We start from the raw sequence: 24,402 nt of genomic DNA, 5'->3' as shown, positions 1-24,402 counted from the left end.
TGTCCTGAGCTATTTATAGGAAAACACTGCATATTCTGTAAACACACACATTCCACTTCTAATTCTACAAAAGTCTGATTTAGGGTACAGTATATTTTCACGGGCGGGTGGGTGCAATACTGGTCCGAGAAATCGGAATTATTTTGTACTCGTTTTACATGTGATTTTCAAGTGTGTGCAATGCATTTTGCATGAAAACCACCTGATTTGCATTCAGATGCATGAGTGTTTTTCACACTCATGAAAAATCGCAAATGGTTCCAATAGTTAAAATTTAAACAAAAAACCAAATTGCATGACATATGAGTGGCATGTGAGTACAATGCAATTTTTTCACAAACCTATAAGAAATAATGGACGATTTTTAAACAGAATCACCCAAAAGTAGGATGTTTTTCGATCTCACATTATTGTTGCAAACCAACAATCACTCATGTAAATTAACCCATTAGAAATAATAGGTTCTTTTCACCTGCGATTTCTGTTCATCTTGTAATGCACAGACATCCCACATGGAAATCGGCCATGTAAACACAGCCTTAAAGAACATCTGTCAGTGTATTTGAGTTGGGATGTGATGTCATAGGATAGGTCAATTAGTTTTTAGCATTAAGTGGAAAAGAAAAGTACTAAATTATATATATTTTATAAAGATAAAAGAGTCAAAATGGATCTCCAGAGAACTAGAGGATCCTTCGGTAAGCCCAGATAATGAAACAATAGGTGACAAATGTTTAGCAGAAGACAATCCCATTTTAAGATTACTTTGAAGCCTGACACTTGCCTCTAATATTTATTTCTTATGAGTTGATTCACAAATGCAATGATAGCAATAAAGATGAAATTAAAAAGTGAACGTGAACATGTTTGATATACTTGTAGATGGAGGGCAGGACTTCAAAAGAATTTTCTCTATTAAGATCCCAAGTCCAACAGTGGAGAGTAAAACTGAGGTGGAGCTTCTACTAAACATACAACACCATCCATTCTGATTAGGTTAAATTGATGAAATCTGTGACGTCTTTAGTGTTAGTTACAGTAATTAAAACCTCAAACTTCCAAGTAGTGCAAATATTTGTATTACCTAATACTAAAGATGAATAGCACTTTGGTGACACATTCTTTTAAAAATGGTATCCTATGTGGGACATTAGTAATTTTCATAAAATTGTCTCAACTCAAAATGTATTAAATCTATTATTTGCCGTCCTCCTAGTTTGTGCAGCAGGTATCACCTGATAATGGTATTTCTAGAGCACAGTCGATTATGATGTACACCTCAGATAATAGTCGGACAATTGCTTGCTTGGCCAACAGCTATTCTAGTTGGGAGAGAGGAATTAGCTGCTGCCAAATACCTCCGATGGTGGCATACCTACTATGAGAACAAAGGATTAGGTATTTTGAAATCCAACTTGGCCAATCATTCTTTCCCTCAACATCCGCCATTGGGTGAGAGTTAAGACATCTAATACAGATTAAAAGGTGAGTTGGTTCCGCTGAGGTTAACGATATTGACTGACACCCATCTAATGTGTATGACCACTTTAAGATAACAGGTAACGTAAATGCTGCTCATAGTTAACAAAAGGCATTCCAGCCTGGTACACAGCTCTTAAATTTGCCATTGATGGACAACACTGAGTTTAGCCACCAGGAAAGAGTTTCCTCCTCAACAGCAATGAGGATAATGCCATTGCAAATAAACATCTGAAATCACAGTATATTCACCAGTGGTTTGAAAAATCAATCTGTAAGACATTTGTTGGTACTCAATTACCATAATTTGAACAACAACAAACAACTTGTATTAACCATATAATCTGAAACTTCTGTAAATTTTCCTCGTTGTAATTATGAAAATTAATGTTCTCTGGTTACTCAATATTAACACTGATAGCACATTCTTTCCATCCATCACCTGAACTTAAAAGCTACAAATAATTACCAACTAATTAGCACAAGGATTCTATAAGTGGATCTTTTCACTTAATTGTTAAGTGGCACTTCTTTGAAATACTCTTTATAAAGATTGAAGTGTCAGAAGAAATTATATAGTTTGCCTTTAAAGAAAAAATATTCAGCTGCTTCTTATTTGAACTTTAGTTGTACCACACATACAAAGCCCTACAGTGATGGAGTTGATGAAAGTTTAATTATTAATTCTACGAAAGAATGAGAGGTGTACAAAGAAATTTGCGTCAAGAAACTTTTATATTTGTTCATATCATTGGAACAAATCTGGGTAATACAAATGCCTTTTGTAGTCAAAATCTACATATTGTGATAGAATCTGTCATGTGTCACAGTCAAAATTCACAATTAGTATAATGAATTTACTACCAACTATTGCTGTCAGTCAATCTGACTGTCAGATTGTCTCATTGAATTGTTTCCTGTGAACCATGAACAGTGGAAACTGGTAGAATAGATGACTTTCATATACCTTAGCTGTCAGAGACGTGGGGGATTGTTAAACCTTATACTGTACACCCTAATGCAAAATCTGTAACAGGGCTCTCCACCTTCCATGTGCCATTTATAAAAACTGGTGTCTTCTTATACAGGAGAGGGCATATTGTTTCTGGGTTCAACTCTACACCCCCTATGGCATCTGAGCAATCACATACTTAAGGCCCATTTACACGGGACGAATGTCGGGGAAACAATGCCTGACACTCGTCCCTGTGTGTAATCACTCCCGTGCTGCTGCACAGAAGCAAGTATCGCTGGCTCGCTCACAGAGCGTCCAGCAGTGGCTCAAGACGGCTGGAGGAGATTTCACTCCTCGCTCTGCCCCTCCCCTTTCCATTCACTTTAGCAGCGGCCGTTCAGTACTGAACGGCTGCTATTTATACTGACTGATCATCATTCAGGATTTTATGCAGCTTATGTGAAGTTCTTCACAAAGCTAAAAAAATTAAAATGTGCAATATAATAATAATAATAATCTTTATTTGTATAGCGCCAACATATTCCACAGCGCTTACATAGACAGGGGGAATACAGAAAGACAAAAGTACAAAAAATTACAGAACCACGGTTACAATCGTAATCAGTTGGTGGAAACAATAGGGAAGGGTCCTGCTCCAACGAGCTTACATACTACAAGTAATGGGGGATACAAAAGGTAAAGGGCTGGAGATGTGCACGGTATGGCAGGGTGGAGAGTGAGGGATTCAATACACAAACAATGGTCAGATGTTTGGCCGTGTGACGGCAGACTCGGTATGACTGCAGGGGCAGTTTATGACAGCTAGCAGGCATTGCAGTCAATAGGTCAGGGAGCATGTTATCAGGTGGCATACAGAGGAGTCGGTTTAGGGTATGCGGTATGCCTCCCTGAAAAGGTGCGTTTTTAGAGCACGCCTGAAGTTTTTCGAGTCCTGGATTGCCCGGGTATCCTTTGGTAATGCGTTCCAGAGGCTGGTGCTGCTCTGGAGAAATCTTGGAGGCGGGAGTGAGAAGTTCGAATTAGAGGGGTGTGCAGTCTAGTTTCGTTTGCCGAGCGGAGAGCCCGGGCTGGGTGATGGATTGTGATGAGGGAGGCAATATAGGGGGGCGCTGCATTGTGGAGGGCTTTGTGGATTAGGGTAGTAAGTTTAAATTGAATTCTGTATTTAACGGGCAGCCAGTGCAGTGACTGGCACAGGGCAGAGGCGTCCGAGTAGCGGCTGGACAGGAATATGAGCCGGGCTGCGGCATTCAGGATGGATTGGAGAGGGTAGAGTCTGGTGCAGGGGAGGCCGATCAGCAATGAGTTGCAATAATCGAGTCGTGAGTGGATGAGGGCAACAACAAGTGTTTTCAGCGTGTCTATGGTGAGAAAAGAGCGGATTCTTGCGATATTCTTGAGGTGCAGCTGACATGTTCGGGCGAGAGATTGGATGTAGGGGGTAAATGAGAGATCGGAGTCGAATATGACCCCAAGGCAGCGGGCATGCTGTTTGGGAGTTATGGTGGTGCCACACACTGAGATGGAGATGTCAGGATGAGGTCGGTTTGTGGAGGGTGGAAATACCAGTAAGTCAGTTTTAGAGAGGTTTAGTTTTAGGTAGAGAGAGGACATAGTGTTAGAGACAGCAGACAGACAGTCGGTGATGTTTTGGAGGAAAGGTGCAGAGATGTCATGGGAAGAGGTATATAGCTGGGTGTCATCAGCATAGAGGTGGTATTGGAGGCCAAAGCTCCTGATGGTTTGTCCAACAGGTGCTGTGTAAATAGAGAAAAGGAGGGGGCCGAGGACTGAGCCTTGGGGGACCCCAACAGCAAGGGGAAGAGGAGGGGAGGTAGAGCCAGCAAAGGAGACACTGAAGTAGCGGTCAGATAGGTAGGAGGAGAACCAGGAGAGAGCGGTGTCCTTTAGGCCGATGGAGCGAAGCATACTGAGGAGGAGTTTATGGTCGACAGTGTCAAATGCTGCGGAGAGGTCGAGGAGGATCAGTAGGGAATAGTCGCCCCTCGATTTGGCTGACAGTAGGTCGTTTGATACCCTTGTAAGGGCAGTTTCTGTCGAGTGTTGGGGTCGGAAGCCAGACTGTAGGGGGTCGAGGAGAGAGTTCTCTGATAGATAGCTTACAAGGCGGGAGTAAACCAGCCGTTCAAGTAGTTTGGAGATAAAGGGGAGGTTTGCGATGGGTCGGTAATTGGCAACGTCAGTCGCGTCAAGAGTCGGCTTCTTTAGCAGTGGGGATATGATGGCGTGTTTGAAAGAAGAGGGAAAGATGCCAGAGGTCAGAGAGAGGTTGAATATAGTGGTGAGATGGGAGATGACCACTGGGGAGAGGGATCGGAGGAGGTGTGAGGGGAGAGGGTCGCTAGCGCAGGTGGTGGGGCGAGCAGAGAAGAGCAGTTTGGAGACTTCTTCCTCTGTCGCTGGTCTGAGTACAGACATTGAGCAGGAGCTAGAATATCATACTTATAGTGCAATGCGACAGCAAAAAAAATCCTTTAGGCTACGCAACTACAGGCAAAGATTCAATCAGGCATAGTGAGAGGGATGGGAATGGTTGCTAAAAGGAGCTTGAGAGGGAGAATCTTTTTGAAATTTTGATGCAATGATAGCTAATATGGCTGACAGGAAGTTTGGAGCCCAAACAGATGAGTTTACAAGAAAAATACGTACACAGTTACTGCCCATAAGACAAGTTTTCACTTTTGGCTGAAGACATGTTTTTAAAAGAATAGAAGTGAAAAATACCTGAAACCTACTTTTAGGTTAAAGGGTTGTTCCCATTATAGACATTTACAGTATATCATATCCACAGGATATGGATGCTACTATGCTGGGACTACCACATTAAAAGACCCTACAAAATAGCATCACATATAGATCTTTGCATACTTGAAGGGGTTTTGTAGTAGTAAACTATTGATGACCTGTCCTTCAGCTAGATCATCAATAGTTGCTCAGCGAAGGTCTGCCACTCAGGATCCCCGACAATCAGCTGATGAGTGCTACTGTTGCTTCAGTCCATACCAGGTATAGCACCGTACATTATATAGTGGCTGTGTCTGGTATTGCAGCTCAATCCCATTGAGCCTGAAAGGGACCGAGCTGCTCTCAGTCTATGTGACCAATGAACTTGACGTCACATGCCTGAGAAGAGGCCACAAAACTCACGCGAGTAGTGTGGACTTCTTTTTCAGTTGAACGGCGGGGATTCCGAATGGTGGACATGCAAGGATAGCTCATCAATAGTTTAAGTGACTCACACCAAATGAGAATGACATATTTTCTATGTAAAACATGTCTTTGCATGCATTACCTGTCCTTACCTTTGCAAATCTTCTCAACTCCATATCCATTTTTTCAACATTTATCTGTTTCCATGGCGTTTTCATCCAGTCCTTGATGCTTGTCTAATGCAAAAGCAAAAATTGCAACTTTGTGAGAAAATATGAAAATGTCACTAGGTGCCATGTAATGTTCTGTACTCACTAGTTATATAAAATCAAGCTGTGTTAATAGAACCACAGTGAATATTATTTTGCCATATTGATATATTTACATTGTTCATAAAGTCTTCAAAACCTTCAGAATTTAAGGGAGTTGGAAACTTTAAGTATTTTTCAAAGTAAATAGTTGACTATAGTAATTTAACATTTTCTGTACCTTTGTAGACAGAAAAGTAAATCCATGTTTCCATTTACACTTAAAATACAGATTGTTTTTCCCATAATTTGGGTTTAAACAAAGCTGTTGGCATTGATTTTGTGGACTTGTTTGGTTGCTCCTCACTTTAACTCAAGAGTCACACATAAAATCTTGCTAGCAGTGCAATTTCACACCAAGGTAATGACTATGCAATTATAGCAATGATGAAAAACAAATAGCCAAACTTATCAACGTCAGTGTTTAATTGGCCAGAGCATGTTGATGTCAACTAATTTAGCAGAGTCTCAGCGGCAACTATTTTCATGTAGTTTATTAATTGAGGTAGATAAAGGATGAGCTCATGCAGTGACCCGACTGTGGGTCATACATAATAAAAAAAATAGAATTGAATAGTACCAAGAGTGCTATAAGCTCATTTCAAAATGTCCTCCCTATTTTAGATGTATGCACACTTCTGCAACCATTTGTTTTTCATTGTTCTAACACATCTCATATAGAGTGTTGATTGAACATATTTCACCGTTTTGTGTATGCAGCTCCTATACAAACAGCTATATATAGAAAACAAATACACCTTAAGCACCTTATGTGCTCTGCGTACCCAATAGTGTTTCTATTACCCCAATGTTTAATAACATATATAGTCTGCTGAACATTGCATTGGGTATATCTTTCACTGTGTCTTAGAAGTGTCTGGAGTAAACGTATCCTACAAAATATCTGCAGTGATTTACTGATTATTTATATGCTTTTACAGTCACATTAAAATCAGAAAACACTCCTGAAATGTCAGCTTCTTATTGTAGATTTTGAATTTATGTCTACTGTAAAAATATTTGGAACAGAACTCAGTCAGCTTAAGTGACATTTAATTTTAGCCTTAAAACCAGTAATTTGTTTCTCCTTCTGTGTTCCAGCGGTCATAACTTTTTAATTTTTCATCAATGTGGCTGTATGAGACCTTGTATTTTGTGAGTTCTTGTTCTTACAGGTACCAACTGTGGGTCTATATATGTATTGAATAACTACTATAATGTATTTTTATTAATAGTTTAAATGAAAAAAGATATTTCACTATTTTTTTGTGGGGAGGGGGGATTTCTTTTTGGAGCATACACCGTGCGGTAAAAATATTATTTTAGTTCTATTCTATGGGTCATTACAAGAATGACCACACTAGATTTATTTAGGCTTTATTACGTTTTACTACTTTTGCACAATATAAAACCTTTTTTTTTTTTTAACAAAAATGCATTTTGTGTGTTACCACATTCGAAGAACAGAGCATTTTTATTTTTCCATCGACAGAGGGGAATGATGGCTTGCTTTTTGTAGGATGACCTATTATTGATTCCATATACGGAAGGTATTTTATGACTTTTGGATTATTTTTTATTTCTGGCTTTGGGGGAGCAAAATTAACAGAAAATTGCAATTTTGGCATTTTTTAAATAAATAAATATTTAATGGAATTTACCATGCTAGATAAATAATATAATATTTTATAGTACAGGTTCTTATGGATGCAGTGATATCAACTATGTGTAATTTTATTTGTTCTCTTTCAAAAAAGCATTGTGTAAGGGGAAAATAACTTTTTTTTTAACGGATGGTATGGGTACATTCCCCACCATTCTGAAGAATATAGACCTACCACCTTCTGAGATATTTCATAACCTACAGCTTAAGAATTTTCTATCCTCTCTTCTCAAGAACACAAACTTCCCATTAACTATAACCTCCTCTGAAATATTTTGTTTTACATACCTACAAGTAAAAGGCCTAATCTTGCAAATCTACTCAAGACTTGTACATTCCACATACCGCGCACAACTATCATATGTTTAATGCTGCATTCAGACGAAGGTATATCGGCTCGGTTTTCACGCCGAGCCGATATACGTTGTCCTCGTGTGCAGGGGGGGGGGGGGAGGATGGAAGAGCCAGGAGCAGGAACTGAGCTCCTGCCCCCTCTCTGCCTCCTCTCCGCCCCTGTGCACTATTTGCAATAGGGAGAGGTGGGCTGGGGGCGGAACTAAGTTCCGAGAATTAGCCCCGCCCCACCTCTCCCCATTGCAAATAGTGCAGAGGGGCGGAGAGGAGGCAGAGAGGGGGCGGGAGCTCAGTTCCTGCTCCTGGCTCTTCCATCCTCCCACCCCTGCACACGAGGACAACGTATATCGGCTCGGCGTGAAAACCGAGCCGATATACATTCGTCTGAATGCAGCCTAAAGATGGGAAAGGGATATAGGCAATACCCTAGATGAGGACAAGTGGTCTCAGATTAGGAGGTCTACCAATTGTAGATACACTGCAATACACTAATGTTAGAAACATCATATAAAATTCTACTATGCTGATACTTAGTTCCCACCAGAATAGCACATGCGGTCCCCGGCTACTCCAAGGATTGCTTCTGGGGTTCCCACTCCCCTGGAGACATGTTCCACATATAGTGGTCCTGCCCTAGGGTCAAAAGACTCTGGATTGGACAAATTCAGTAACCTACCATAACTTGCGTAAAAACCCATGGGAAGCTTTGTTGAACAAACAGATTGAAAATACATACCGTGTTTCCCCGAAAATAAGACAGTGTCTTATATTAATTTTTGTTCAAAAAAGTTTAACTTTTTCACATGTATAGCTGCCTGGACACTATTTAAATTGACTTGTTTAATTAACTGTTAGCAGGGCTTAATTTTGGAGTAGGGCTTATATTTCAAGCATACTCCAAAAGCCTGAAAAATCATTTTGCATCCTCAAAAATTCTGGAAAATCATGCTATGTCTTATTTTCAGGGTATGTCTTATTTTCAGGGAAACAGGGTATATATCCATACTCTAGAAAACTAATCTCATTCTTCTTTCCAGCAGCAAAACAAACTATTGTTCGTTCCTGGCAAAAAGCTTGGACTTTTCCGAGGTTAAGTGCCAAATGAACTGGTACTTGATTAATGAAAAATTAACAACGATAACACAAAACAAGTATGACGGATTACTCAGTATTTGGACACCATGGACAGATTATGCCCTCTCTGTAATGGGGGTTAGCCCATCAACCTCTCTATAAATATAATACCGAAAACATGGCCTTGCAGTTTCCTCTACCCTCTGGGTAGCAGCCTCAGGAGAGAAGAACCCCCTTGCCCCCAGAGCATTCCCTCCTTCCTTCCTTTCCCTTCTTGATCTGCAATTTGGCCCCTGCTCAGGCCATTGATTTCTGTGAACTGCTTGTACAAGAAAAATGACAATGAAAGGCAAGAAAATCCTGGCTATTCTGGAATACTACTACATTGTTATCATTAGCATAGCAAGATTACATAGTGTTTTGTAATTACTCATGATACGTCTGAATAACCATGAGACGCCTGTATAACTTTGTCTACTGCCATATTCTTTTACATATTGGAAAATTTTCAATAAAAATTATTGTAAAAAAAAAATTACTAGTAAAATGTATACATACTGCAGTCAGCAAGGACTACAGCATTTTTGAGTTTAAATGGTGTAGAAGAGTAATTACATGAGCAAGTGCTTATCTTCCCACTCCTTTTCTGGGAAAAAAAATAGACCCCCAAATGTGACAATCAGAGAGCAAATATGCTGATTCATAAGGGGAAGGGAGGAGGATAACATGAACAAAAATCTATGTTAACCCTCCCCTGAAACAGGAGGATAGATGGAGGAATTACAGATCTTCTCTGCTTCATGATCGTCCCCCATTTGGACTGAAGTGACTGCTATAAATTCAGTGCTCTCGACCCCACTTCAAACAGCTGTAGTTCTGGTTCTCTCGGTGTTATTGATAAGCTTCTTGGTGTTAAGCCAAGAATCTGCTTTAAAATGACACCAAAAAGCATGCTTGTAGCACTGATAGAACCGGAGTCACAGCTGTTTGTAGTAGACAATCTTTGTTCATCCAAAACTGTGAAGTCCTTTTCTTGTGGAACGAACACAACTCAAGGGGTTTAAGGGATTGTCTCAGAAAAACAGGCAGTGTACATATGCCCTATTAAGGAATATGGACATCATAGCGCAAGTATATCTATAACTAGTGATAAGCGATTAGTGTCAGAATTGGGCAGATTTCACCGAAATCATCATGAATTGGGACAACTAATTCCGACTCCCATTGAAGGCAATGGGAGTAAAAATCAGGTACACTAATTTGCCCTCCATGTCGTCCCAAGTGCAGCCAAAGCCACATAAATTGCAAGAAAACACAGGCACACATCTATGGAACACTGTACTTCTCCCATAAAATTGGTAAAAATAGTGTACAGTGGTGTGGGAGTCACTTGTAGCACATGGGTGTAAGTTAAAACAACAAAAAAAGGCCCTCGTAGGGTCTCCAAGGTCAAAAATGATGCCAAGAGAGACAGCAAGTGAGTTACTTGTTTTAAAAGCAATGTAGTACTCACCCAACAGCAAGGGTGAGTACTACCCTTTGCTGTTGCTGCAGGCTGCAACCGGCTGAAAAAACTACGCCACGCCTCTGTTATTCTTCCCTTGCCATCTGTAGTGGTGGTACCGCAGGGGATTCCTATTCATCTGCAATTAATCTCAGAGCTGCAATCCAATGTGGATGCATCCCCATGGCCATGGGAAAATGCTCTACTCAGGCTGTATTTTGAGATTCCTCTCCCCTGCTAGAATGAGATTTGTCATTTTAGCCATGTAGCGGAAATCAAGGAGGGTGGCCACCCAGTTATGATCTGATGTTTTAGTGTGGGCAATGTGACAGTCCTTCTGCAAGCACTACTGCAGCATAAAAGTACTCATATGCCTCAAAGTGCCTAAGGATGATGGTCCACATTCTTTGGGGTCAGACCTGAGAGTGTCCTCCAGGTGGTCCTGCCATCCACGTAGAATAGCTAGGGTTAGTGATGGATGGATAGAATGTTGTGTAGCCTCTACCCTGCCTCTGGACCTATATTATCCCCCCTTCATATTTCTCCCTTAGGTGAAGAAACGTCTTCAAGAAGATGCAACTGGGTGTGAACACTGAAAGTGCAACTACCCTTTCCTGGCCTTTTCAAGCAGTGAATGTAAACCTGGGCAATTGTTTATAAAGCGCTGCATTACTCATTTGGTGGTGTAGGTCAGAGATGGGTTTGTGTGCAAAAAATGGTGGCTAAGTATCCGGTACTGTGGGTAAGCACATAGAATCCCATTGTGGAAGGCATTCCTACAGTGGGGAAATGGAGGTCTGGTTGCTGACCTGGAACATGATGAAATATGGGGTAGATCTCAATATCAGTGAAGGTGATGCTGGTGGCGCAACTTCTGCTCTCCTTCCCCCACTCCTGGCTCTGAAGCCTGCAGCCGGGTCATCAATTATGGAAGAGGCGCCTGAATTAGGCGTTCTACTGCCACTACACGAAACGTCTTCCCTGTACTCAGAGGTTACTGCATAAGGAGAGAGATGGTGCAAGAGGCAGCTGCAGCAGTAAAAAAGAGCGCAGAATGAGGCAAACGCTTTGCCCTCGAGACAGCAGATGATGAGAGTTCATGTAACTGTTCATACGCATTATGTGGAGGTTGTTTATGTACTTGCTGTATTTTAAATGCTTACCGCAGATCTTATAGATGATCACTTTTCTGTCATCACCTGCGGTTTGAAAGAATGCCCAGGCTACACAAGTCCTGTGAGAAGACCAAGCTGCGGACCTGAAGTTGGTGCTGCTATGACTAGTGGTAGCTGATGGTGAAGGATACAGCCCTTATGTTTTTCTGTGACATCCCACAACATCCAACTCTTCCTTCTTCTCCTATGAGCTGCTCTCATGACTCTCCCTGCCTGTGCACGTGTCTGATTGTGAATTGCCATGGATTTTTAATGTGGTTATTTGCTGCATGGTTCTTACAGTATGAAAACAAACATTCTTAATTATTTTGCCTGTAAAAGCCCTATAGCTAGAGATGAGCGAGCACTAGAGATGAGCGAGCACTAGAGATGAGCGAACGTACTCGTCCGAGCTTGATACTCGTTCGAGTATTGGCGTGTTCAAGATGCTCGTTACTAGAGGCGAGTACCACGCGATGTTCGAGTTACTTTCACTTTCATCTCTGAGACGTTAGCGCGCTTTTCTGGCCAATAGAAAGACAGGGAAGGCATTACAACTTCCCCCTGCGACGTTCAAGCCCTATACCACCCCCCTGCAGTGAGTGGCTGGCGAGATCAGGTGTCACCCGAGTATATAAATCGGCCCCTCCCGCGGCTCGCCACAGATGCGTTCTGACAGAGATCAGGGAAAGTGCTGCTGGTCCCGGAGCTGCTATAGGGAGAGCGTTAGGAGTTATTTTAGGCTTAAAGAACGCCAACGGTCCTTCTTAGGGCCACATCTGACCGTGTGCAGTACTGTTGAGGCTGCTTTAAGCAGTGTTGCACAATTTTTTTTTTTGTATATCGGCCGTGCAGAGCATTGCGTCCGCAGTCTGCAGTCATTGTACAGAGTATAGGGCCAGTACTGGTGAGGCAGGGAAAGAGATATTCAGGCTATATAGGCAGTGGGCTTTTTCCAAAAAATTGGGGAAAAATACTATACTTGGGCTGCCTGTGACTGTCTTCAGTTTACTGCGTGTCTGCTGGGGGTAGTAGTCCTAATTAATACGCAGCTAAACGTTACAGCAGGCTTGCGCAAAATTGTTTCCTGGATCTGCTGTCTCTGTAACATCAGCGCTGTCATCCCGCCAGAGGGAAAGAGTATACATAATATTATACGCTGCCTACAGTATCTGTCTGCTGTATCAGCTCAGCATTTTAAAAAAATAGAAGCAAAATACTTAAGGCCTACTACTGGCCTTTGGCCACTTGACTGCTTCTGCGCTGTGAATTCCACTAGCTCAGTCATACGCACCTACGTCTCACTACAGGCGTGTGCAAAATTGTTTCCTGGCTCTGCTGTGCGTTCCGTAAGCGAACTCAGCCTCCAACCACAGGCCAATAAGCGGCACATTTAATTACAGCGTTCTGTTTCTGCACTACTGGTAATACAGCATGCTGAGGGGTAGGGGTAGGCCTAGAGGACGTGGACGCGGGCGAGGACGCGGAGGCCCAAGTCAGGGTGTGGGCACAGGCCGAGCTCCTGATCCAGGTGTATAGCAGCCGACTGCTGCGGGATTAGGAGAGAGGCACGTTTCTGGCGTCCCCACATTCATCTCACAATTAATGGGTCCACGCGGTAGACCTTTATTAGAAAATGAGCAGTGTGAGCAGGTCCTGTCGTGGATGGCAGAAAGTGCATCCAGCAATCTATCGACCACCCAGAATTCTGCGCCGTCCACTGCTGCAACTCTGAATCCTCTGGCTGCTGCTCCTCCCTCCTCCCAGCCTCCTCACTCCATTACAATGACACATTCTGAGGAGCAGGCAGACTCCCAGGAACTGTTCCCGGGCCCCTGCCCAGAATGGCCAGCAATGGTTCCTCTCCCACCGGAGGAGTTTGTCGTGACCGATGCCCAACCTTTGGAAAGTTCCCGGGGTCTGGGGCATGGGGCTGGGGACTTCCGGCAACTGTCTCAAGAGCTTTCAGTGGGTGAGGAGGACGATGACGATGAGACACAGTTGTCTATCACTCAGGTAGTAGTAATTGGAGTAAGTCCGAGGGAGGAGCGCACAGAGGATTGGAGGAAGAGCAGCCGGACGATGAGGTGACTGACCCCACCTGGTTTACTACGCCTACTGAGGACAGGTCTTCAGAGGGGGAGGCAAGTGCAGCAGCAGGGCAGGTTGGAAGAGGCAGTGCGGTGGCCAGGGGTAGAGGCAGGGCCAGACCGAATAATCAACCAACTGTTTTCCAAAGCGCCCCCTCGCGCCATGCCACCCTGCAGAGGCCGAGGTGCTCAAAGGTCTGGCAGTTTTTCACTGAGAGTGCAGACGACCGACGAACAATGGTGTGCAACCTTTGTCGCGCCAAGATCAGCCGGGGAGCCACCACCACCAGCCTCACCACCACCAGCATGCGCAGACATATGATGTCCAAGCACCCCACAAGGTGGGACGACGGCCGTTCACCGCCTCCGGTTTGCACCGCTGCCTCTCCCCCTGTGCCCCAACCTGCCACTGAGATCCAACCCCCCTCTCAGGACACAGGCACTACCGTCTCCTGGCCTGCACCCACACCCTCACCTCCGCGGTGCTCGGCCCCATCCACCAATGTCTCTCAGCGCACCGTCCAGCCATCACTAGCGCAAGTGTTGGAGCGCAAGCGCAAGTACGCCGCCACGCACCCGCACGCTCAAGCGTTAAACGTGCACATAGCCAAATTTACCAGCCTGGAGATGCTGCCGTATAGGATTGTGGAAACGGAGGCTTTCAAAGGTATGATGGCGGCGGCGGCCCCGCGCTACTCAGTTCCCAGTCGCCACTACTTTTCCCGATGTGCCGTCCCAGCCCTGCACGACCACGTCTCCCGCAACATTGTACGCGCCCTCACCAACGCGGTTACTCCCAAGGTCCACTTAACAACGGACACGTGGACAAGCACAGGCGGGCAGGGCCACTATATCTCCCTGACGGCACATTGGGTGAATTTAGTGGGGGCTGGGACAGAGTCAGAGCCTGGGACCGCTCACGTCCTACCCACCCCCAGAATTGCGGGCCCCAGCTCGGTGGTGGTATCTGCGGTGGTGTATGCTTCCTCCACTAAACCACCCTCCTCCTCCTCCTCCTCCTACTACGCAACCTCTGTCTCGCAATCAAGATGTGTCAGCAGCACGTCGCCAGCAGTCGGTGTCGCACGGCACGGCAGCACAGCGGTGGGCAAGCGTCAGCAGGCCGTGCTGAAACTACTCAGCTTAGGAGAGAAGAGGCACACGGCCCACGAACTGCTGCAGGGTCTGACAGAGCAGACCGACCGCTGGCTTGCGCCGCTGAGCCTCCAACCGGGCATGGCCGTGTGTGACAACGGCCGTAACATGGTGGCGGCTCTGCAGCTCGGCAGCCTCACGCACGTGCCATGCCTGGCCCACGTCTTTAATTTGGTGGTTCAGCGCTTTATGAAAAGCTACCCACGCTTGTCAGACCTGCTCGGAAAGGTGCGTCGGCTCTGCGCACATTTCCGCAAGTCCCACACGGACGCTGCCACCCTGCGCACCCTGCAACATCGGTTTCATCTGCCAGTGCACCGACTGCTGTGCGACATGCCCACACGGTGGAACTCTATGCTCCACATGTTGGCCAGGCTCTATGAGCAGCGTAGAGCTATAGTGGAATACCAACTCCAACATGGGCGGCGCAGTGGGAGTCAGCCTCCTCAATTCTTTACAGAAGAGTGGGCCTGGTTGGCAGCCATCTGCCAGGTCCTTCGAAACTTTGAGTAGTCTACCCAGATGGTGAGCAGCGATGCTGCAATCATTAGCGTCACCATTCCTCTGCTATGCCTCTTGAGAAGTTCCCTGCAAAGCATAAAGGCAGACGCTTTGCGCTCGGAAACAGAGGCGGGGGAAGACAGTATGTCGCTGGATAGTCAGAGCACCCTCATGTCTATATCTCAGCGCGTTGAGGAGGAGGAGGAGGAGCATGAGGAGGATGAGGAGGAGGGGGAAGAGACAGCTTGGCCCACTGCTGAGGGTACCCATGCTGCTTGCCTGTCATCCTTTCAGCGTGTATGGCCTGAGGAGGAGGAGGAGGAGGATCCTGAAAGTGATCTTCCTAGTGAGGACAGCCATGTGTTGCGTACAGGTACCCTGGCACACATGGCTGACTTCATGTTAGGATGCCTTTCTTGTGACCCTCGCATTACACGCATTCTGGCCACTACGGATGACTGGGTGTACACACAGCTCGACCCACGGTATAAGGAGAACCTTTCCACTCTCATACCCGAAGAGGAAAGGGGTTCGAGAATGATGCTATACCACAGGACCCTGGCGGACAAACTGATGGTAAAATTCCCATCCGACAGCGCTAGTGGCCGAAGGCGCAGTTCCGAGGGCCAGGTAGCAGGGGAGGCGCAGAGATCAGGCAGCATGTACAGCACAGGCAGGGGATTACTCTCTAAGGCCTTTGCCAGCTTCCTGGCTCCCTAGCAAGACTGTGTCACCGCTCCCCAGTCAAGGCTGAGTCGGCGGGAGCACTGTAAAAGGATGGTGAGGGAGTACGTAGCCGATCGCACGACCGTCCTCCGTGACGCCTCTGCCCCTACAACTACTGGGTGTTGAAGCTCGACACGTGGCCTGAACTCGCGCTGTATGCCCTGGAGGTGCTTGCTTGTCCTGCAGCTAGCGTCTTGTCAGAGAGGGTGTTTAGTGCGGCTGGGGGAATCATCACAGATAAGCGTACCCGCCTGTCAACCGACAGTGCCGACAGGCTTACACTCATCAAGATTAACAAAGCCTGGATTTCCCCAGACTTCTCTTCTCCACCAGCGGACAGCAGCGATACCTAAACAATACGTAGGCTGCACCCGCGGATGGAAGCATTGTTTTCTATCACCATCAAAAACGTGGACCTTTTAGCTTCATCAATCTGTGTATAATATTCATCCTCCTCCTCCTGCTCCTCCTCCTGAAACCTGACGTAATCACGCCGAACGGGCAATTTTTCTTAGGCCCACAGGGCTCAGTCATATAATTTTTGTAAACAATTTTTATACGTTTCAATGCTCATTAAAGCGTTGAAACTTGCACCTGAACCAATTTTTATTTTAACTGGGCTGCCTCCAGGCCTAGTTACAAATTAAGCCACATTAACCAAAGCGATTAATGGGTTTCACCTGCCCTCTTGGTTGGGCATGGGCAATTTTTCTGACGTACATTAGTACTGTTGGTACACCAATTTTTTGGGGCCCTCGCCTACAGTGTAATCCAATTAATTTTTTGCCCACCTGCATTAAAGCTGACGTTACATCAGCTGTGCTGGGCACTGCAATGGGATATATTTATGTACCGCCGGTGGGTTCCAGGGAGCCACCCATGCTGTGGGTCCACAGGGAGTTGTAACTGCATGTGTCCACTTCTAAAGAACCCCAGTCTGACTGGGGCATGCAGTGTGGGCCGAAGCCCACCTGCATTAAACATGACATTATCTCAGCTGTGATGGGCAATGCAATGGGATATATTTATGTACTGCCGGTGGCTTCCTGGCACCCACCCATGCTGTTGGTCCACACGGAGTTGTAACTGCATGTGTCCACTTCTAAAGAACCCCAGTCTGACTGGGGCATGCAGTGTGGGCCGAAGCCCACCTGCATTTAATCGGATGTACCTCAGCTGTGATGGGCACTGCAATGGGATACATTTATGTACAGCCGGTGGGTTCCAGGGAGCCACCCATGCTGTGGGTCCACAGGGAGTTGTAACTGCATGTGTCCACTTCTAAAGAACCCCAGTCTGACTGGGGCATGCAGTGTGGGCCGAAGCCCACCTGCATTAAACATGACATTATCTCAGCTGTGATGGGCAATGCAATGGGATATATTTATGTACTGCCGGTGGCTTCCTGGCACCCACCCATGCTGTGGGTCCACACGGACTTCACAATAGGGAGTTGTACCTGCCTGTGTCTATGAATTACAAACCCCGGTCAGGTTGGGGCATGCAGTGTAGGCCGAGGCCCACCTGCATTTAATCGGACGTTACCTCAGCTGTGATGGGCACTGCAATGGGATACATTAATGTACAGCCGGTGGGTTCCAGGGAGCCACCAATGCTGTGGGTGCACACGGAATTCCCATTGCGGAGTTGTACCTGCCTGTGACTATTTATAAAAAAACGCGGTCTGACTGGGGCATGCAGACACCTTGACAGAATGAATAGTGTGTGGCACATAGGTTCCCCATTGCTATGCCCACGTGTGCAGCTCCTGATGGCGGTGGCACAGGATTATATTTCTCATTGCTTCTGTACAGCATTGTGGGCTATCGCCCCGCCCCTTTTAAAGAGGGTCGCTGCCTAGCCGTGCCAACCCTCTGCAGTGTGTGCCTGCGGTTCCTCCTCATGGCAGACGCACTTATAAATAGACATGAGGGTGGTGTGGTATGAGTGCAGCTGAAGGCTGCGCAGGGACACTTTGGTGTGCGCTGTGGACACTGCGTCGTGCTTGGGGGGGGGGGTTGGGCAGCATGTAACCCAGGAGAAGTGGCAGCGGAGTGTCATGCAGGCAGTGATTGTGCTTTGTTGGAGGTAGTGTGGTGCTTAGCTAAGGTATGCATTGCTAATGAGGGCTTTTCAGAAGTAAAAGTTGTTGGGAGGAGGGGGGCCCCACTCTTGCCGCTATTGTGGCTTAATAGTGGGACCTGGGAACTTGAGATGCAGCCCAACATGTAGCCCCTCGCCTGCCCTATCCGTTGCTGTGTCGTTCCCATCACTTTCTTGAATTGCCTAGATTTTCACAAATGGAAACCTTAGCGAGCATCGGCGATATACAAAAATGCTCGAGTCGCCCATTGACTTCAATGGGGTTCATTACTCGAAACGAACCCTCGAGCATCGCGATAATTTCGTCCCAAGTAACGAGCACCCGAGCAAATGCTCGGGTCCGCGTTATTCGAGACGAGCTGTTCGTAAAATTCTAGAGCCCTTCTTGAGTAACGAACCCATTGACTACAATGGGAGACTCGAGCATTTTTGTATGTGGGACGGCGGGTCCCAAGCATTTTTTTTTTTCTTGGTTTGTGTTCTCTCCCTCTCCCTCTCTCTCCCCCTGCCTGCCAAAAAATTTGCAATTGGCGTGCGCTGTGTCGCAGCGGGGAGGGGCCAAAACAGGCACGTCACAGCGTGGAGGAGCCAAAAACTGGGGCAGGGTCGAACACGGCGTGATGCTCGTTCGAGTAACGAGCACCATCGAGTATGCTAATACTCGAACGAGCATCAAGCTCGACAGAGTACGTTCGTTCAACTCTAATTAGAATCAAAAATTGTCTAAAAGGTGAAAAAAATGTAGCGATTTTATTTTTAGGCTATATTGCCCAGCCCTACAGTATTTAACTCTAACTTCATTCAGGTAGGTCTTCCAGAATAAACATATAATCTGTTAGAATGTACATAAACCCCTCTGATCAGAAGTGAGAGTTCAATTACATAATAACAGTTGACTGCTGGTAATCCCAAAATGGGACACTCCACCCTCTTTCAAGATTGATGATCGAGAAGCTGGGAATCAGAGAAAGGCATAAATGTGTAATTAACTTGTAATTAAATTCTATTATAATTTTCTGGGTTGGGTTGTAAACTTTTTTTTCTTTTCTTCTTTTTAATAAAAATACAAATTATTAGTTTCACCTTACCCGCACAAATATTACTATATCCCATACAAACTTCAGCAAGATGCTGGCGGCCCGACACTGATGTAGCTGCTTATATTCTGGAATGTTCACTTCAAAAAGGTCTGCCGTGTCCTGCAGTTTTCTCATCTCATCTTCCAACCTTGAAATATTTCTATGGGTCTACAGAAAAGAATATTCTGTCAAAAGACGCTGCATCTCAGTTGTGACAGTTTGTTTCCAAGAAGTGTGAATTATCTGCTGTTACACTTGACTAAGTCTTAGAAAGTGCTCGTTCTGTATTTACAGGGGATGATTCATTGCTTGGATAGCCGAAGTTCTACTTAACACTAACAGTTACAACACTGTCAAACTGTGGCTGGGAATTTCATAGACAGGTTCCGGATGAGTGGAAGTAATTCATATCCTACTTCTTCTAAGACTATACAGAAAACGGCTTTGTCTAGTAGTCGGAAAATAGGTTACATATTTAATGTCGGACACTTTAAGGGTTTCGTTTTTTGTTGTTCTTTCACTGGATTTTTATAGGCAAGCAAAATTTGCTAACATCAATTAACAGAGTACATACTATGAATTCCTGATACCTGGAGCTTCAGTTCCTCAAGCTAGAGTCTATGAAAAAGCATGACACAGAAAAGTAAAAAACACCTTTGAACATGTCAAAGATGTTACAGCAGGGGAGTAGCTATAGGAGGTGCAGAGGCAGCAGTTCCTACGGGGCACATGAGCCTTAGGAGTCCCCTTTATAGGAAGACACCAGTACTATAAATGGCACATGGTAGGTGGGGGGCCCTGTTATAAATTTTGCATGCTTCTAGTCATGCCTCTGCATTACAGCATTATTTTAGAGCATACAGTATAAGTACAAGACAAGTAGGATGAACGGCTACATCGTGGACCAATAAAAGTAGACAGTCCACTGCATAAAAATAACCAGAAATCTTTTTTTTTTAAAAGATTATGAGACCACAGACATTTATAAGGAAACATAGAAAGAGGATTAGTGAAGCAACCCTAAGGTGGTGCCTAGAGGCGAGGGCTATGGTGAGACTATAAGATTGAGTCAATCCTCTATGTGGAGGTGCTGCCAGACAGATGTACGCCTCACAGGTAGTGGGCTTGAGATGATGTGCAGATGAAAGAAGAAACAAAGTTTGGCACATAGCACAACCTTGCAAGTAAAGAGGCTTTTTACAGTGAATGGAGGATCAAATCTTCAAATCTGGATGCACACTTTCGAATGTCCCAAACTGGTGGAGCTATGGATAGATTAGCTAGCACCTAATGTGACACTGCTGTCCTTAATCCAACACATTTTATGGTGGTTTTATTCTGCTTATATCTTTTCAATAAAGAAGATTTGATCCTGCATTCACTGCCAAAACATCTTTACTTGAAAGGTTGAGCCCCGATTCCAGATTTTTCTTCTTTCACCTCTAGGAAGGATGACCACCAACGACATGTAAAGAAGGTAGAGATAACATCACCACCTGAAGTTAAAGTAGTTGTCTTACTATGATGACCAATTTTTTTGAATGAAGCCAGTCAGACCATCATCTAACTTCTGTGGGTACTGTTTTCGGAATGCCCGGAGAATACTAGGGCCTCATGTCCATGGCACACGCGAAGTCCGTGCAGGGAATCCAGCATGGAATCCAGCACTGCCGCGGCCAGTGACCCTGATTATCTGCATTTCCCCGGCAGCGGTGTCCACGCGGATCCCTCCACTCCCAGGTTCGCTGCTGCGCATAGTCCTCACGGCTTGCCATCGGACACAATAAGTGATGTCACCTCCTCCCCTCCTTGCACAATGACTTAAGCACACATCATAGAGCACATCTAAAACACTTTCCTACAGAAGTCAGCTCCTGTCTATAATGCCTATGTCCCTTGAGGCTACTGTAAAGCATATCTCTAAATGCTGTTAACTGCAGCTCAGGCAAGATGGCCGCCGACATAATCATATCCAAAAATAGAATAAAAAAAAAAATCAGAAAATAAAAAACAGATTAAAGAAATTGAATATGCTTCACTATCTGGTTATAACTAGTAAAAAAATATAGGTGATCAGGCCTGGCCTTCAGGACCAAAAACAAATTTGGGATTTTTCATCATGCCATTCGAGAACGAATAACTTAAAAAAAAAACTTTTGCATCAATGCAGCAATATGGGTTTTATTTTTGGGGGGACAATTTATAGTTTCTACATTTACCATTTTCTTATATGTGTTTATGGCGGATACAAGTAGTCGGAATATTGCCTTTGACCTCTAATTTCACGCAGGTGATTTGGAGCTCTGTATCAGGAAATCTGAGTGCCGACTCCTATAAAGACGCCTGTTACTGCATATCTTCCAACCAAATTAAGATTACAAAAAGCATGTGCTCTATGTTTCCTTGCCATGGATACAGATAATTCTTTACTCCATGAACATTTTAAAATTTGCATTTTCTTCTACATAAAAGAAATCAGAAGTGATACCTTGTCTAAATGTTTGTACGGATCTTCTGCATTAAATTTAAAGATTATTTCATTTTTAAACCGATTTCTAAATTCATGCTGCTTAACCTGGGTGGGGAAAAAAAAACAAAAACGTTTCAGTGACACAATCTGTAATCACTATATCAACCCAAAATTTAGCATCTTGTAAATCAAATACTTTTCTCTCCTTGGCACACGTTAAAAATCATTTGGAAACTAATTGCATTTTAATGACACGGATCCTGCAGGTGAGGCTCTCCAACTAGAATGAAAACATTTAAAATCTATATTTTGATCTTACAAGAGTTATGCAGTGTTTGAATTGGAAAAAGATTAGACATAATTGAAGATAAAAGACACGCGGGCTTCACTAGCATTTTACTGAAGTGGGCTTTAAATTATCAGATCCATCCAGAGTGCATTACCAAGAAACATTGAATTGTTATCTTTAGACACCCTTTTTTCTAAGAGTTTACAATTTCTCAGTTCAGTGAAGCTTAGCTGCAGCCTGTTATCGGAACAAAAAGAGAAAAATCATTTGCTTCAGAGAACAGAACTGATCTCACCTCGAAAAGGACACATTTCCTCCTGATAACAGATACTTCATTTGCCTGCAGAGGAGACACTTCATGCTTTACTATGAATGCAATCTTTTGGAGATTTTTCCACCTCTCTGGCAATTCCTAAGAAAGGAAAGAAGCAGATAGTTCACCTCCGTCTATTCTATACTCAGAATCAATAATGTGGCCTGAAAATTACAGCCGTATATGCTACATATTGGATTTTTAAAAAAATGGAATATTTTTTTTTTTCCCACAAAAAAAAAATAGTAAAAATTGATTTAAAAAATGTTTCTGTTATTAAGGATGGATGTTAGATCCTTTAAACTCTTCAGGACAAATTTGGGGATTTTTCATCTCCCCATCCCAAAACTAAAAACTTTTTTTTTTCAAATCAATGCAGCAAATATAGGGGCTTGATTTTTTGTGGGACAAGTTGTGTTTTCTACATGTAGCATGTGGAATACATAAAGGTTAGGGCCATTTTACACTAGCATTTATGCTTTCCGTCTAGCTGTTCCGTTGTGGGAGCAGCAAAATGAAAAGAAAACATTTCAATTTTCCTGGCTGTAGAAATGCATTGAAATTGAATACCTTCAGTTTCAATGTTTCGCAAATGTTTCTGTTTTCGGTTTTCACACTGGAGAAAAAAAGTGCAGGCTGTTGCGATTTTGTTTCCAGTTCAAAAAATGGAACAAAAACAAAATGAGTTTTTTTTTACATTGCAGTTAATCGGAGACTGGAAAAAATGGAATGCAATCCGTTTTCAGACGTTTTCCTTCTGTCTCTGTATTGGGTTTTATTTCTGGACATGCACAGAGGGCAGGAGGCATGCGGAAATAATGGGAGGGAGAGGAAGATAAACGACGAGCAGTAAAAAAAAATGGATCTGTTTAAAATGCTGAAAAATGGAAGGGAAAATGAACGGAAATTTGAAGGATCTGTCAAAAAGACAAAAAAGAATGTTTCCTGTTCATTTCCATTTTGTACGGCTCCGTTTTTTGTAAAACAGGATCGCTAGTGTGAACTCACCCTTTTAGAGACAAGTAAATATTCTGAAAATTTTTTGCCACTTTTTATTTCATGCTTTTAGGCAGTTTTTTTCTTAACAATGTTTATTTTTTATAAATCCTATAAAGGTATTTTCAATCAACGTCATTTTTTAATTGAAACATGCAGAACACATATGTAGGTCAATAAATTATGCCTGTACATAGAAATATGCACCCGTTTAGGCATACTACTCGTTCTGCCCAAACAGGCTTTTATAAGAGACAACACTAAGGTCCTTTCTTTGGTCCCCGGCTGTCTCCATAGTATTGCCAGCCTTGGTGATCTGTCGCCATGACTGGTGATCGCAGCTAAAAGGATTAACTGCTGGGATTAGAGTTTTCAGTGGCAGTGACCACACAATCACCTTGACATACATCAATGTACTTTTACATAAAAGTGCAGGAAGGGGTTAAAAAAAGAACAATAAACAGAGAAATACACAAAAAATAAAATGCTAATACTCTCCTATTTTTTTCTGCTTTTCCTTTGATACAAGTAAAACTACAATGTATAAAAATAAATCATCTCTATTGGGAGCTCTTTTGGTCAGGAACCTCTCTTTTTTTGTCCATTTGTTTTCATAACATTTCACTCTACTTATTTATTATTCCTCCAGTTGTAAAGCACCGTGGAATATGTTGGCGCTATAGAAATAAAGATTCTGATTATTGAAGAGTTGACTCATAGTTGAGCTCCGAGTCACGGAGGCGGGCCGCGCAGGCTTCTCCCCACCTGCTGCAAGAGGACAGACAGTTCCTCTCTCTGCTTGTGGAAGAGAGCTGTCACTCCGCATGCAGCAGGCGAGGAGAGGCCAGCCCCGTCCACCCCATTGACTCGGAGCTCAAACTTCAAAGTGTATTTATTCTTAACCACCACAGCATGGGGCCTACAGGCATACCTGTCTCATGTTTATGCTGTCCATTGATCGGACATCATGAACCTAATGACAGGATCCCTTTAATGT

General features: G+C 44.1%; 1 protein-coding gene across 1 annotated transcript in view; it reads right to left on the bottom strand.

Moving 5' to 3' along the window:
- Positions 1-24,402, bottom strand: part of LOC136577884 (dynein axonemal heavy chain 11-like) — a 390,521-nt gene that overhangs the window by 300,601 nt on the left and 65,518 nt on the right. The window contains exons 12-15 of the mRNA XM_066577803.1: positions 22,392-22,508; positions 21,826-21,912; positions 19,347-19,505; positions 5,779-5,862 (exon numbers count right to left, since the gene is read on the bottom strand). Coding sequence (XP_066433900.1) covers positions 5,779-5,862; positions 19,347-19,505; positions 21,826-21,912; positions 22,392-22,508 — 447 coding nt within the window. The remainder of the gene's footprint in view (positions 1-5,778; positions 5,863-19,346; positions 19,506-21,825; positions 21,913-22,391; positions 22,509-24,402) is intronic.

The sequence above is a fragment of the Eleutherodactylus coqui genome, chromosome 8, assembly GCF_035609145.1.
Source record: "Eleutherodactylus coqui strain aEleCoq1 chromosome 8, aEleCoq1.hap1, whole genome shotgun sequence".
Classification (NCBI taxonomy): Eukaryota; Metazoa; Chordata; class Amphibia; order Anura; family Eleutherodactylidae; genus Eleutherodactylus; species Eleutherodactylus coqui.
This window is presented reverse-complemented; position numbering and strand designations above follow the sequence as displayed.